At 46.0% G+C, this 14,082-nt stretch overlaps 1 protein-coding gene and 1 long non-coding RNA gene across 4 annotated transcripts; one reads left to right on the forward strand and one right to left on the reverse strand.

The window, feature by feature from the left end:
- Nucleotides 1-370: 370 nt before the first annotated feature.
- Nucleotides 371-4,037, forward strand: SLC35B1 (solute carrier family 35 member B1). The gene is given in 9 exon segments (NM_204514.2): nt 371-565; nt 655-758; nt 866-996; nt 1,252-1,282; nt 1,483-1,640; nt 1,941-2,067; nt 2,369-2,475; nt 2,723-2,876; nt 3,193-4,037. Coding segments are annotated over 9 exon segments (975 nt in total). The 5' UTR covers nt 371-455; the 3' UTR covers nt 3,246-4,037.
- A 2,662-nt stretch (nt 4,038-6,699) lies between these two features.
- On the reverse strand, nt 6,700-14,076 carry LOC107055288. Of its 3 annotated transcripts, XR_005841957.2 has the most exons (4): nt 13,987-14,076; nt 12,509-12,577; nt 7,611-11,322; nt 6,700-6,957 (listed from the first exon to the last, which is right to left on the reverse strand). It is a non-coding gene; the product is annotated as an uncharacterized LOC107055288 (long non-coding RNA). The 3 variants fall into 3 exon arrangements; XR_005841956.2 differs by having other exon boundaries at nt 6,700-11,322; XR_005841955.2 differs by having other exon boundaries at nt 6,700-11,322; nt 13,857-14,076.
- Between the last annotated feature and the right edge of the window lie 6 nt (nt 14,077-14,082).

Consider the following 14,082-nt stretch of genomic DNA (forward strand, 5'->3'; position numbering starts at 1 on the left):
CCGAGTCGCTCAGGCGACGGCGGGAACGCCACCCGGGCCCCGCCCTCCGGCCGCGCAGCCAATCACCGCGCTCCACATCTGCTTGCATCACCGCCGGCGCAGCGCTCGGCGGAGGCCCCCAGCCCGGGGCTGCCCCGCGCACTGCCTGTCCCCAGAAGTGCCCGCGGCCGCGATCGTGGCCGAACCGCGGCGGCAGCGGCCTCGGAGAGGACGGGAGAGGTTTTGTTCCGCGCCTCCGGGATGGTTTTGCTCGGCGTCTCGCGCCGCTCGCCCTCCCCCGGCCGCGCCGCGGGTCCGGCAGCGCGGAGGGCGGGCGAGGCCGGGCCGGGCGGGTCCTGCGCGGCGGCCGGGCGCAGGGTGGGCGTATGAGGCCGCCCGCTCCGCCGCCGCCGCCGGCCGCGCTGCGCGATGTGGCCTTGGACGTGGCCCCGGCGCTGAGCGGCCGCGCCGCCACCATGGGAGCGAACGGGGGCGGCCTCGCGCTGCCCGAGCGCCTCCGCCTGCCCGTCTGCTTCCTGGGCGTCTTCGCCTGCTACTTCTACTACGGCATCCTGCAGGAGAGCATGTGAGCGGCCGGCCGCGGCGCGGGGTCGGCCCCGGGCTCGGGGGGTTCCGTGCGCCGCGCCGCCGTCTCACCGCGTCCCGCCTTTGCAGCACGCGGGGGAAGTACGGCGACGGCGCCCGGCAGGAGAAGTTCACGTTCGCGCTGAGCCTGGTCTTCATCCAGTGCGTCATCAACGCCGCCTTCGCCAAGCTGCGTGAGTCGGGGGGCGCCGCGGGTTGGGCTCCCCGCGCTGTGCGGCTCTGACCGCGCTGAGCGCCGTCGCAGCTCTGACGCTTCTCCTCCTCTCGGCTCTCCCTGCAGTGATCCGTTTCTTCGACTCCGTCAGGGCGGACCGCACGCACAGCTGGCTGTACGCCGCCTGCTCGCTCTCCTATCTGGGCGCCATGGTTTCCAGCAACTCGGCCCTGCAGTTCGTCAACTACCCGACCCAGGTGAGCGATGGCGGCCGGCCCGGGGACAGAGCTCAACTCGTAGGCGTTGTGGGGTTCGCTGGGAGCTGCGGGCTGCACGCCGTGGCTGAGCGTTGTGCCTGGGCTTTGTGGTTGCTCTGCGGTGGGGCTTTGTTGGTTCCCTGCAGGATGCGCAGTGTGTCGGTGCTGAGCCGGCCGGGTCAGCCCTGTGTTGCACCCCGACCTGCAGGCAGGAGGGGGGTGTGCAGGTCGTTAATGTGCTCTTCTTTTTAATAGGTCCTAGGCAAATCCTGTAAGCCCATTCCAGGTGAGCAAATTAAATGCTTCTTTGCGTGTATTTCTGTGGGTTTCTCGCGTCTTTTGGCTAATGTGAGGAGCTCGGCTGTAAAAACAGTGCTGTGTTGCAGGAACAGCAGCTGTGCGCCATTCAGCCCTGCTCTGTTCTATGGGCAGCGATGTTCCCATGTGGGGAAGTGGGCGGTGGTTCACAGTGTCGCTTCTCTCCAGTCATGCTCTTAGGTGTGACTGTGCTGAGGAAGAAGTACCCGCTGGCCAAGTACCTCTGCGTCCTCCTGATAGTCACAGGCGTGGCCCTGTTCATGTATAAGCCTAAAAAGGGAGCTGGAGGTGACGACCACATCTTCGGCTACGGGGAGCTCCTTCTGGTGAGTGCTGCTGGAGCGCAGCGAGCTCAGGGCTGCGTGGAGGATGGAGCAGTTAAGGTGTGGATCCAGAGAGAGCTCTGGAGAACAAAAGCACCCTAAAGCTGATGTGGAAATGCCTCCATGCAGTGGGCGCCTCATCGAGTTTGGAGGATGCACGTCTTTGTTTGTGTTTGTTTTGAGGTCGCATCGTTGGCATTTAATTGGTGCTTGGGATGTTTCAAACGAGGGGTGGGAGCTGAAGGCCTTCACCATGGAGAGAGGTTCCTTTGCTTTACTCGTATCTCTGTCTCCTTTTGTCAGCTGCTGTCGCTGACCTTGGATGGGCTGACGGGTGTATCTCAGGACCACATGAGAGCTCACTATCAAACCGGCTCCAATCACATGATGCTGAATGTTAACCTCTGGTCCACCTTGTTCCTGGGAGCTGGTAAGGAACGCCCCGCACAAAGTGCAGCACCCTGTGCGAGCAGCGCCGTGTTCTGCTCCATAAAGGACCTCAGTTGGTGTATTCGGTGTGTGGCTGTTGGGTGCAGCTCTTCTGATGCCCGCCAGAGGACACTGCTTCACACACAGCTCAACTCCCCAACCTGAGCTCTGTGCTGAGCAGCCCTCCGTGCTGCCGGCTCCTGCTGCGTTATGGATGTGAACTGAGATGCTCTGTAGGCAGCGGCTGCTCGGGGTGCCTCTGGGTGAGTAACTCGTGCTTCTCATCCCAACCTTTCCTGCAGGGATCCTTTTCACTGGAGAGCTCTGGGAGTTCCTGAGTTTTACTGAACGTTATCCCAGTATCATTTACAATATCCTGCTGTTCGGCCTGACGAGCGCGCTGGGTCAGGTAAGCTTCCCTCGTTGTGCAGCCTTCACTGGGGTTTGTTTGCACAGCTGGGAGATGGCAGAGCAAAGTTGCCTCTCTTTCTGTTGCTTTGGTTGTTGCTGCTTTCCATGCAGGCTACCATAAAACTGAAGTGGATATATGGAAGTAATCGGGAGTTGAGAAATGTTCTTTCATCTGTGGCTCTGTGGCTGAGAATGTGATCTGTGCTGTATGTTTTTGTGACAAAAAGCATCTGTTTGTTTTTCAGAGCTTTATTTTCATGACAGTGGTTTACTTCGGACCTCTGACCTGCTCCATCATCACCACAACACGCAAGTTCTTCACCATCTTAGCATCCGTCATCCTGTTCGCCAATCCCATCAGCACCATGCAGTGGGTGGGGACGGTCCTGGTGTTCCTGGGTAAGTCTGGACAGCAAATGTGAGCTCTTCCTTCTGTTAATGTAAATAACGCACAGCGGGGGGACAGCTATCAAAGATGCTGCTCAGGGAATAGAATCGTATCGAATGCTCCTGGTGGAAAAGTGTGCAACAGCCTTAGCAGAGCAGGGGAGGAGGAACACGGCGTCCACCAGATCTGCTTGGTCTCCTTTTGGCCGCTGTGGCCATCGCTGAGTTAGTGCTGCAGCACTGATTTTTGCACAGCTCTTTGTGTAACAGCTGTCGGATGGATGTGAAGGAACCTTCCGTGCACACGGGTTGTTTTGTCTCTTTGCAGGCCTTGGACTTGATGCCAAATTTGGGAAGGGAGTAAAGAAGACATCGCATTGAGGAGGTGGTGGATCTCTGCTGTTGGAATGAACTTTTAATTTATTGTCTTGTACCTCAAAGTCTGTTATGAAACTGGACTCAGGATAGGTAATTAGAAGGGGAATGTTTGGATTTTTTTTTGTTTTAGTTTTTTAATTACGAATTGCTTCAGTTTTAACTGTAATCAAGTATTATGGTTTTTTTTCTGTAATCAAAGGTGCAGTACTAGATCCTAGCAGCAGGATGAAATTCTTGCCTTAACAGAAAAAAACAACTTCATATCTTTATTAAAGAAAAGGAAACAATGGCCACTTCTCCAGGACTTTAATTTCAGTACTTGGCTGATGGTGGGGAGACAGAGCACGCCTTTCTCCAAGGAGAGGGCTGTCAGGATGATGTTAGCATGGTGCAGCCTGGGAAGGTCCCCGGATTAAATGCCTGTGTTGAAGATAACCCTCTCTTCTGATTGATTATATGGTTATTTTTTTCCATAACGGAGCTTATGGAGCAGCCAGTCGGACGTTCTGCCATTACCATAATGTGTTGCACTGTGGTCTTCACCTGAGCCCTTCTAAACAAGCAACCCTTGGCATATGTAAAAATGCACAGGAAGTCTGTTTAACCACTGGGGTTAAAATTAATTCTTTTCATCTCCCCCTGCAGAGGAAGAACAGGAACCTCTGCTGCTAAACTCGTGCCAAGGTTGTGTGACAACAGCTTCTAAATGTTGAAAGGGCCCTTGTTAATTAACCACTATCGTGGTGAGCGTTCGCTGACACCCCTCCTGAGTGCAGACTGGATCCCCAGTGCTGTGGGGGGAGGAGCTGTTATCATAATGATGCCTTCAGAGTTGGAGAGCAGAATTCTCCACAGAACAAACTTTACACATGAAAGCACGTTTACACCAGCTGTCGCTTGGTCTCCATCTGTTCTGTGGCTTTGGCCTTTTGCCCCTCCAGATGGGATCTTGATCTCTTTACTGAGCGGCTGTTGTAAGTCTCCCTTTCCAGCCCCTTCTACCCCCACCCCTGCAGTATTTCTTACAACTTTTTTGGCCTCAAATTTGTTTTTCATTTAATCTGTCTTGTTATCCTGTAGCACTACTCAAACAACACATTTCTTGCAGAATTAAACCTGAGGATATTAAAGGGTTTTTTTTCTGTCACTCTCACCTCCTTGCTAACTTGTGTTGCCTTAAAGGTCAAATGATAAGTAGCAAACAAACGTGTTCTCGGTAGTAGAGAACCATGAAATAAAAGCTTCTGTGATTTAACTCCATGGATACTGCTTGATGAGCATCGTGCTGGCATCTGCTGCTGTATGAAGATCCCAGCTTCCCTGAAAACTGTTATCCTTCACAGCACATTTAAGGTAATTAATTTCCATTTCATAAAAGGGAGCAGAAAAATTGAATGACTTGCACTGTGTCGTAGATAGCATTGAATTATAGTGTTGTCTTAATGGTAAAGGCATCTTTTCTCTGTTTGTAGGACTTACTGCTAAAGGGTAGAGGAGTGTATTTTAAATCTAACCAGTTCTCAAACTGAGCAACCAAAATCAGCAAAAACATTCAGTTTTGCAGACTTGTTTTTCCTGTTATTAAATAAGTAATCTAATGGAGGAATAACCCTCTGTGACTGTGCAAAATACAAACGCCTGAGAAATGCCATATAAATCACTTCCTCAGCCATGTTTCTCCACATGATCAGGAAAATTATTCAGACACATCACCTGTTAAGAGTTACTGCTTTTCCAAACCCCAACTCTACTCTAGAGAGCTTGCTGCAAATAAAATGGAAATGACTCTCTTTTGATTCCACAGGAGCAGATTGCTTATTAGCTGTAGTTCTTTAGTCACCAGTGCTCTTAAGGAAGTGTGTGATGAGAAATTGAGGCACTGAGATATCACCAGTCTTTCTCCGCTGCTCTGTCAGTCTGTTGTTTGTGATCTCCTTAATTTACAGCACCTCAAGCCAAGTTACTTCCTGAGGACTGAGTCAGAGGAGGTAACTTCCAAACTACTTCTGTGTATGTGTTAGGAAAACCACTCTCTCTTCCTGAGCTGTTCTCCTCTTGCCCTGAGTCTAGCTGTAGCTCAGGAGAAAGGGTGTCTAATTGGAAAAGAGAAGAAAGACTGTGCGCTGCTAATTGATTCCTTAACCATGGAAAAGAAACTACTGTGGGCTCAAGGGATGTTTTCTCAGACCCACAGGTCTGCCTGTCCTCCTCCCCATGCCGCAGCAGCCTGGAGGACCGGCAGAAATTAAAAAGCTGGGAGCTTTCTGGGGCCTATTTTCTAAGCCAAGATTTGTCTTTCCCAGTATCTTCAACTTGTCTGTATTCAGAGCACAGACGTAAGGATCAGTCTGCCAAGAAGGAAGAAAATAAAGGAGATTTTCTCTCCTGATTTCTGCAGGCTGCCTTGACCCACTTTAGCTCTAAAGCCTATTCCTGGTATGGCTCCAACTTGGTTCTCGCTGCACCTCCACATCTTAGTAAGAAATTCTTGAAGTCGGCTCTTGTGCTAACCCTGAGTCTGAATCTTTTGGATTTCCTTGGACAGCTTGCTGTCTTTGCTCCAGACCTCATGTACTGTGAGATCCCAAAGGAGGCTGCAAAAGCAGTTCAAGAAGCTATTTTCAAATCAGTGCTGGCTTTTTTCATGGCTGATTTTAACAGCGCTGCCACAGAACAGGTCTTCAGCTTTGAGCTGCCAGGAGGACTGCTGCAATAGCTCTCCCCAGTGACAGACTGATTACCACATTCTCAGAAGCCTGCCTGGTGGCTTCTGCTGTGTGTTCCTGCTTGACTTCAGCTATCTCCAGATAAATACAAGAAAACTCCAAAGGAACTGGGTTTACTACCTAATAAAGTGTTCATCCTGTGTTACTTTGTATTATTAGAAGTGTTAGTTCCTCTTGGAGGCACCTTTTGCAGAGGAATAGCTGTTAAACTGTTTTGTTGGCTTTGTTCTTTTTTTATGAACAGTGGCAATGTCTCCAACCAGAGGGCAGAAGGCAAAAATTCAATCGGAATGCTCGAATTTCTGATGAAGTGTAGGAAAGGCTTTCTGTCTTCAACTAAGAGATTAGTAATCTACAAAACGTTTACAATTTATTCTGGGTTTTCTAGATACTGCATAACATTTGGCTCACATATGGCTATGCAGAGGAATCTTTAACTCAACTGTTGCTGTCCAGTTGTGTTTTGCTGATGAGTGCTTTGTGGTAGCATGGGCTGTAAACTCATCACAAGTGTAGAGGTGTTGAGAATTGAAGTGCACACCTACGTTCTCTGCCAGCAGTTTGGACTTTGCCTGTTCTGCTGCATCGCTTTGCATGTCTCTGCTTTTTTAGATAATTCCCAGTTCGTCACAGATAAACTAAGTGAATTACAAAATAATGATTATATATCAATATGTGGGGTTTTTTTAGGGTGGTGTGTTTGATTTGTCCCTTATTTTTCTTTCCCCAGCTCCAAGCAATAGCTTTATTGTGACAGTGGAATATTTTCCAAAATGAAACCTGAAGTGTAAACACTCACTCTTTGCAGTCAAGATGGCAGATGTGCTGAACACTCACTGTATAATGTTTTTAGTTGGAGCTGACTTGCCAAGGAGTTACTAAAGCAAAATCTTGAGGCTTGCTCCTTCATTAGCAGCTGAGTGGCCTTTCTCTGAGGAGAAGGGAAATCAGTCAAGTAGGACTTGAATTCAAGTGCCTCAGGAAAAGACCTGCAAGTGCAAAACACAAAGGTCAGACAAATGAGGCAGCCATTCCATCTTGCCTTTTTCCGTTGGGTCTGAAGTCCCAGCCCTGAGTCCCTTTATGACTCAGGCAGTTACCAGCAGGGGGAACTCTTCTTTCAATAATTTTCAAGAAATATGAGAAGAAAGCAACAAAAAATGGTCCTTGTCTAATTAGCAATAGGACTGTACTTCCGACATCTCTGGTTTACAGTAAAAGTATAATGTGGAAATCAAGGTCTTCCTCCATTTTTATTCTGCTTAATTTTTTGATCATCAGCAGACTACACTGGAGTTGTTAGAAGCCTCGAGACAATGACTTCAGCAGGACAGCCCTCCATTGCAAATAGCATGCCTATAAATGTGCATGTACCTGCCTGTCCTCTCATCCTGGGATAACACTGATAGCTGCCTTTGTGCACAGCAGCAGCTATGGGCTCTGCAGTTGATGTCTGCAAAAACATTTCTGCCAGAATTCTCCTAGGAACCTTGTCAGTTGGTGGTGGTTCCAGGGAGATGAGAAGTCATGCTCACACTGAGAATAAACAGCAGACAACACTGTGGCAGTGTTTGTGCCTGTTGTCTCTCCAGGTGGAACTCGTTGATGTATCAGCGAAGAAAGGTGAAGTTTTATTTCGTACCTAACCGAGACATGGCATTCACAGGGGGGAAGGCTTGGCAGCTGCTTTCCTTTTCCTTTCATCTTCCTTGCCTTTATGAGTTCCCTCTGCAATTTCATCAACAGATGTTTTAAAATAATGTTTAGAGTGCATATAGAATAAGTTAGGTGGTACTGTGTGCACGTGCATTCAAAGGTTTGTGTTTAACACTGGTAATCTGCTGGTCACGGGATAAAGACTCATGCTTAAATGACAACAGTTAGGGGGATAATGAAGCTACCAGTGCTGCTTTGAAAATGATGAGTTACCAGTCTTAAAGATACTACTAAAAAAACCCCATCACCCTAATGGCAAATGTTAAGAACAACTGGGATCTGTTCTGTGCCACTCAGTTAAGGCTCAGTGGTTATGTGAGCTTAATACGCCGGCCTCCACACGCTCTTGCAAAGGAAACAAGAATTCCTATCGGATTTCTCAGACTGAAAAGTACACAAGAATCAGCCATCTATTGGGGAAAAACATGCCAGCTTTGGAGTCCCATTTCAGTACGTGGAGAGTGTCAGGGCAGGAGGGAGTGGATGTGTGTTTGAAATACGTATTCTCATAACGTTTCATACTTAGAGTTACAGTGCATAACTAACAGCATTTCAGCAATGGTGAGAAGATGCATGTGAAGAACAGGAAGAACTGTAATTACCTCAGACTGAATCTGCTACAGCCGGATGTCACTGCGCAATGAGGTGTTTACAGTTTTAAGTATTTTAAGGAAAAAAAAAATTAAAATGCAAATTGCATTTAAGGCTGGAGAAATTAAACATTCCTAGGCAATAAAATCTCAGCCCCCAAATACATTTAAACAGCAGAGATCATTATCTGCATCTTCTGTGGTCACGGGTAAAGCAGGCAGCTGAGTTTGTATCTCCTGGCAGTTTGATCGCCTGACACTCATTAGCTAAACTTCTTAAAATCACTTCTCAGAACAATGCAAACTGTTTTCCAGGCAAATATTGCCTCTCTTGTTCATTATCAGCTTTGAAGAGCTGGACCTGCTTTCAAGAAAAAAATTGCAAGTTCCTTCTCTGATTGAAGTTATTCTCAGAACCGTAGCGTGACTTTCTCCCAAGGTCTTGGCAGATCTCATTTAGGGAATGTGATAGGCTGTAATTTGTTAATTCGTTTTACAGTGAACGTGGCAGGAAAAACAAAATCTTGGTCTTAGGATTGAGAAACAGAAGGCCCATCCTGAAGGGCAGATCCTGCTCCTGCTTTCTGCCCTGTGTGGCAATGCAGTAACCCCAGCAGCTAACTGCATTTCTGTATGAACAGCTGGGCTGGCAGGAGTGTTCACATTCACATCTGGAGATCTAAAACTCAGAACACAAAAAGCACAACTGAATGATGATCTTCACTAAGTAATGAGGCCTGGATTTTATCAGTTGGATGCTTTAGATTAGTGCCTAGTTTTAACATAAGCTTCATTTTATCTGGTTTAAGGATAATGTTACAAGACCACAATGTGTAGATATATATGTACAGTACATCCAAAATATCACAGGGAGAACCTCACTTCTGGTCAGGCTTCATGACTTCTGAATGCTTGGTTCTGAGATCACTTCTCCAGAAAACAATTTTCCGTGCAATAACTGAGCACAACTAAAGATGAAATTAAACATCGGAATACTCATTACTGCCATTCTGGCTGCAGTAACTTAATGCAGTGATAGTCATTGCAGGACTGCTAATGAGAAGGCATAAACAAAGAACTGATTAGCTCTGATTAGTTCTGTAGGAACGTTCTGGAGTAGCACCCCTTAAATCGGAGTGCTGGAATTTGTACAGTAAAGTGCATGGTAACAGCTAACATTAACCTTCATTGTGGTCAAAACCACACACTGAGAGAGCTCTCCTCTTCCACCAGCATAAAAATGAAACCAGACTTCGCATCAGGATTCAGGACAGGATGACAGCTCAGCAATTAAACACTGAACAACTCCTAGTTTGTGGATACTTCAAGAATCCATAGCTGCTATTCCCTGCAAGGTCCTGACTGTAAAGGCACATTTACATTTTCCCTTTTACATCACTTTTCATTGTCCTCTGCCTTCTTAGTTGATTCACCTTTTTTCTTTTCTTCCCCAGCTATTTGAGCCCTTTAAGCTCATTCATACTTTCTGTCCGTGCTCCACAGAGTGAATCTTATCCTGGATTCCCAAGTCTTTTGTACAATTACCTCTCTGTACCTGCAGAAGTGGAAAACAGCAGTGATAAAAACTTTAAACTCTGTTCAGTCCACTCCCGCTTCTCCACTACAGAAGATTGCTGTGATAACATTGAAGATTGTTTATGGAGAAAAGGTGGTTTGGATGAATTTGAAGAGTTTCGACAGTGTTCTGAGCTCCTCTACTCTGCAGGTGCTAGCAGAGTTAACAGCATCTTAGAGAAAGGAAAATAATTTCACAGACCATTAGGGCTGGTGGGAAGCAGCAGGATCAGGTTTTAATGAATACAGGATCAAAAGCATCTTAAAGCAAAACAGCCCTGAAAACAGGAGCAGACTCATCAGGGAAGACAGGAGATGCTTCTAACGAGAAACAAAGGACCAACTCAAAGACGTTTGGGAGTCACTTTCTCACAATTGTGCATCCTAAAGTATAATTTACTCTTCTCAAAAATTAGCTTTGATACGTTTCCAATACATGTAAAAATAGTGCTACCAACAGATTCCCTGCAATTAAAGCTTCCTAGCCAGAATTTTTCCAAAGGAGGTCAAGATTCTTTACACAGTGTTTGTTTTCTCACAATTAAAACTAGTTTCGAATCACAGCAACAGTGCCAAAGTCAAACCGTCTCAGAGTGTTTTGAAGTCAGGAAAGCAAACAGGCAATATGCAAAGCAGTAAGCTCAGCCCCCATGGGGCTGTGTGTGGAAGGCAGCTGTCCCACCAACTGCTGGCAGCCTCTTCTCATAGAGGTGCTGATTGTGGTTGTGTTTTGTACTGATTGTAGTGCTGCTTGCACGTGGTAGCTCTGCTAGAGCAAATGTATCCTTTCCTGTTCCAAGAGACGTAGGTGCTGCTGGAGCCAAGCACAGGGAGGGTCGGAGCTAAGTGTTGAAGCACTCAGGAAGTGACAGTTGTGAGCACACGCATAACTGCACTGGTGAACCTTCAGGTGAGAAAGCACAGTGCCTGAGGAGTGCTGGTAGCTGCAGTTTTTTCAGTCATGGCTTTGAATATGTATGCCTGGAACCTACCTATATTCTTCTGCATCTCTGTTTGGAACTAGAAACAGCCACTGTCTAAAGGAGTTCCTGTTCCCAATTCTGTATTTTTAATTATTATTATTTTAATATAAATAAGCTGCTCAACTTCTCTACACTTCAAAAAAAAAATTTTAAAGACAAGTTATATTCAACTCACCTTCCTCCTCGGTGCAACACTGAGGATTAGTTAATTGGTACAAGAGCTTGAAAAATGTCTTTAATTATTTGATTCACAGTTAAGGAAAAGTTGGAGTACTGGACCCTGTCTAGCTCAGTATTTGCTATTCTGTTGCAAATTAATTTTTGAGGAAAAGTGATGCAGAAGAAAAACCCCCAGTTTCCTCTCCCTGGTGAATCCTCAGACTTGCTTGGTTCAAAGAAGCCTGGATCTCAGAAGCTTTTCCTTTCATCACCAACCATAGCAGCACTTACTGTTCTCTAGTGTGTTCTGCTAGTGCCAAAGCTTGGACTCCTGCAACAAGATAATAACAATGTCAGCTTTGTACCGGGCTAGGGGAGAACGTGACATTTGCAAGAGGATGGAGAAGGTACCCCAGCACAAGTCAGACTGGAGGGATTACCTATTTGATTTGTACATGACTATGGCACAGATATTACTATTTCACAATGAAATAATATAAAGTCGATAACACCAATATTCCTTTTACATCCTAAATCAAACAAACAGTAACCATACCCTTAAGCCAGTAAATGATTCTATTACTTCTTGTGAATGCACCACAGCGTTCCTTCTGCATTGCATGTGGAAAATGTGCTTCATGGATTTCTCATCAGCATAAGAGGAGGTGAATCAAGTAACTCGCAGTATTTCTTTGGCTGTTGCATATATAAAAGCCTCATTAAGTCTCCCCAGCGACTGGAGATGGATTTTGTTTAGAATGGTTGTTTGTTTTTGTAACAAAGATAGCAAATACAGGAAATAATTAAATAACTGTGTTTTCATACTCTCCTGATCATCAGAAGCCTATATGAGATTTTAATTAGTGCTGCATTTTCAATAACTCTGTATCTGTACGTGCTGCAGATTCTTTCCTGGATAACAGGGAGATAATTATGAGAATCCTGTTTTTCAGTCTCTCACTAAAGGGATGGCTGATACATTTAATCATGATGTAGAAATGCTGGCAGCTTTCTCTGAGTTCAGCCTCTCTCTAATTACATTTCTAGATTTTTAGTAAATTGAAAGGGAAAACGTAGGAACAAAATAATTAAAACCAAAGAGGAAGTGAATATTAAAAAGCAGGAGCTATTTAAAATTCTTGCACACAACTCCTTCATGGACATCAGTTTAATCAGCTTCACATGGAAATCAAGCTCACGTTTACACAAAGCACTTCCAAAGCTTATGTACTTTAGTATTCATTGGTTCTTTCCGTGCTGAAAAAAAATAACCTGTCTCGTATCATTTAGGTGATACTGGGAATTATACTCAATGCCCCAAAGCCTGTGAGGATTTGGTACTCCCACATGCACGTACTCCCATTAAACTTCCAAGGACCGAGCACTACCTGCACCCAGGAATTGTCTGCTAATTGCAGCACTGAACTGTGTTAAAGATAGAAGGTAGAAATTGCAAAGGGTGACAGCACTTCACGTGATGTCTGCCACTGAGCAGGACAGAAGCGACCCTAGATTACCTGTTTATATGAAGGAGTGGTAAGATTATATCTTCATTTTCACAGATATCCAATATAATTTTCCACTTCCTGGGAACAAGAGAACTTTGATCAGAAGAATGTAATAAACTGCAAAAGAGGTCGACCTCCCAGCTGCTACATGACACACGGGCAGCCTTGAATTAAAGGCGACATTCCTGTTTATTGTATCCCCCCCCAAAACCTCGTATCAAAGCTCTGCAGCCTCAGAGCACTAATCTAATGCAGCAGAGGGGGGGGGGGGGGGAAATCTTCAGTTTTCTCCAAAATTGGTGCTTTAATTTCCTTTTATGTTTCAGCTAGAGAATAAGCTCAGTAGTAGAAATTGAGAGTTCACGTTAGGAACCTGAAAGCCACCAAAAAAAAAAAAAAAAAAAAAAGGAAAGAGAATGAAAATAAACCTCTAGGAGAAATGTGTATCCAGAATAGGAATGGTACAACCAATTCTGTACTTCCCATGAGGCAGTTTTATAGCATTTCTTCATTACAGTGCAGCATTACCTGCTGTTTTGTCACCATAGGCAGCAGTTTGTGAAATGAAGGAATGAAGCAGGGTCCAAAAATCAGTCGTGATTTGGGTGAGACACTTGCCAAGAAAACCCAGGACGCTGCAGAAAGTGTTAGCAATAAAAAAGGCAATATTGTCTGAGTCAGGAGTGGACAAATGTAGAAGCCCAGTATGGAGGAGCAGTTGTGCTATGAGAAACTCCATTTTCCATACAAGAATTGGACGAGAAATAAAGACAGTACATCTTTGGTTTAATTCTCGTTGTGATATGTATTTTGCAATACAAAATCAAGTAAAATGCTGTTCTAATTTCAGTCACAAATAGCTTTTTCATCACTTGGTGCCACAAATCCACTTCGTATCTCTGATAAAGGAGTGCTGTTTTTCAGTGCAAAGCATACACTTCTAACAGCATTAGCCTTCATTTGGCAATCTATATTGGCAGTATATATTCACCACACACTGGAATATTGGAGAGAATCTGGTGCTATGTGTCTGAGAACGTGTAATGCACTGCTATCAGTGCGTAGTGTGATTTAAACATGCTAAATGGTTTACCTTTGATAAATTTCATATATGTATGCAAACCCTCACAGGGCAACCTGGTAAAAACATTTCTCACAGTCAGACTCTATCTCTTGCTTTGCTCCATGATGTCCTCACATGCACAGGCAGTGTGAGGTTTCCCACTCAGCAGCTGTGAGGCCTTCCTTAAGCTTTCTGTTTAAGAAGAGAGGCAACGGCCTTGATTTGCACCAGGGAACTTTCAGGCTGGGTACTGGGAGAAATTCTAGGAGAAAGATGTAAAACTAAATCACGCACCAGCTCTAAGCAAAGCCTTTAAAACCGAACACACCACCAGAAGAGGCCTGCAGGGCACGAGGGAGAACAAACCCCAACACAGCACCACGGGAGGCCGCTGACACCAACGCACCGCCATGGCGGTTATTACCTCAGAGCGCTGTGAGGGCGCCACGCGCTGCCTCACCCGACGCCTTCCCGCCTTTTTCCCCCGCCCCTCACGCCGCGGCTTGTCCCGCTCAGAGCG

This window comes from Gallus gallus, chromosome 27 (genome assembly GCF_016699485.2).
Source record: "Gallus gallus isolate bGalGal1 chromosome 27, bGalGal1.mat.broiler.GRCg7b, whole genome shotgun sequence".
NCBI classification, from domain to species: domain Eukaryota; kingdom Metazoa; phylum Chordata; class Aves; order Galliformes; family Phasianidae; genus Gallus; species Gallus gallus.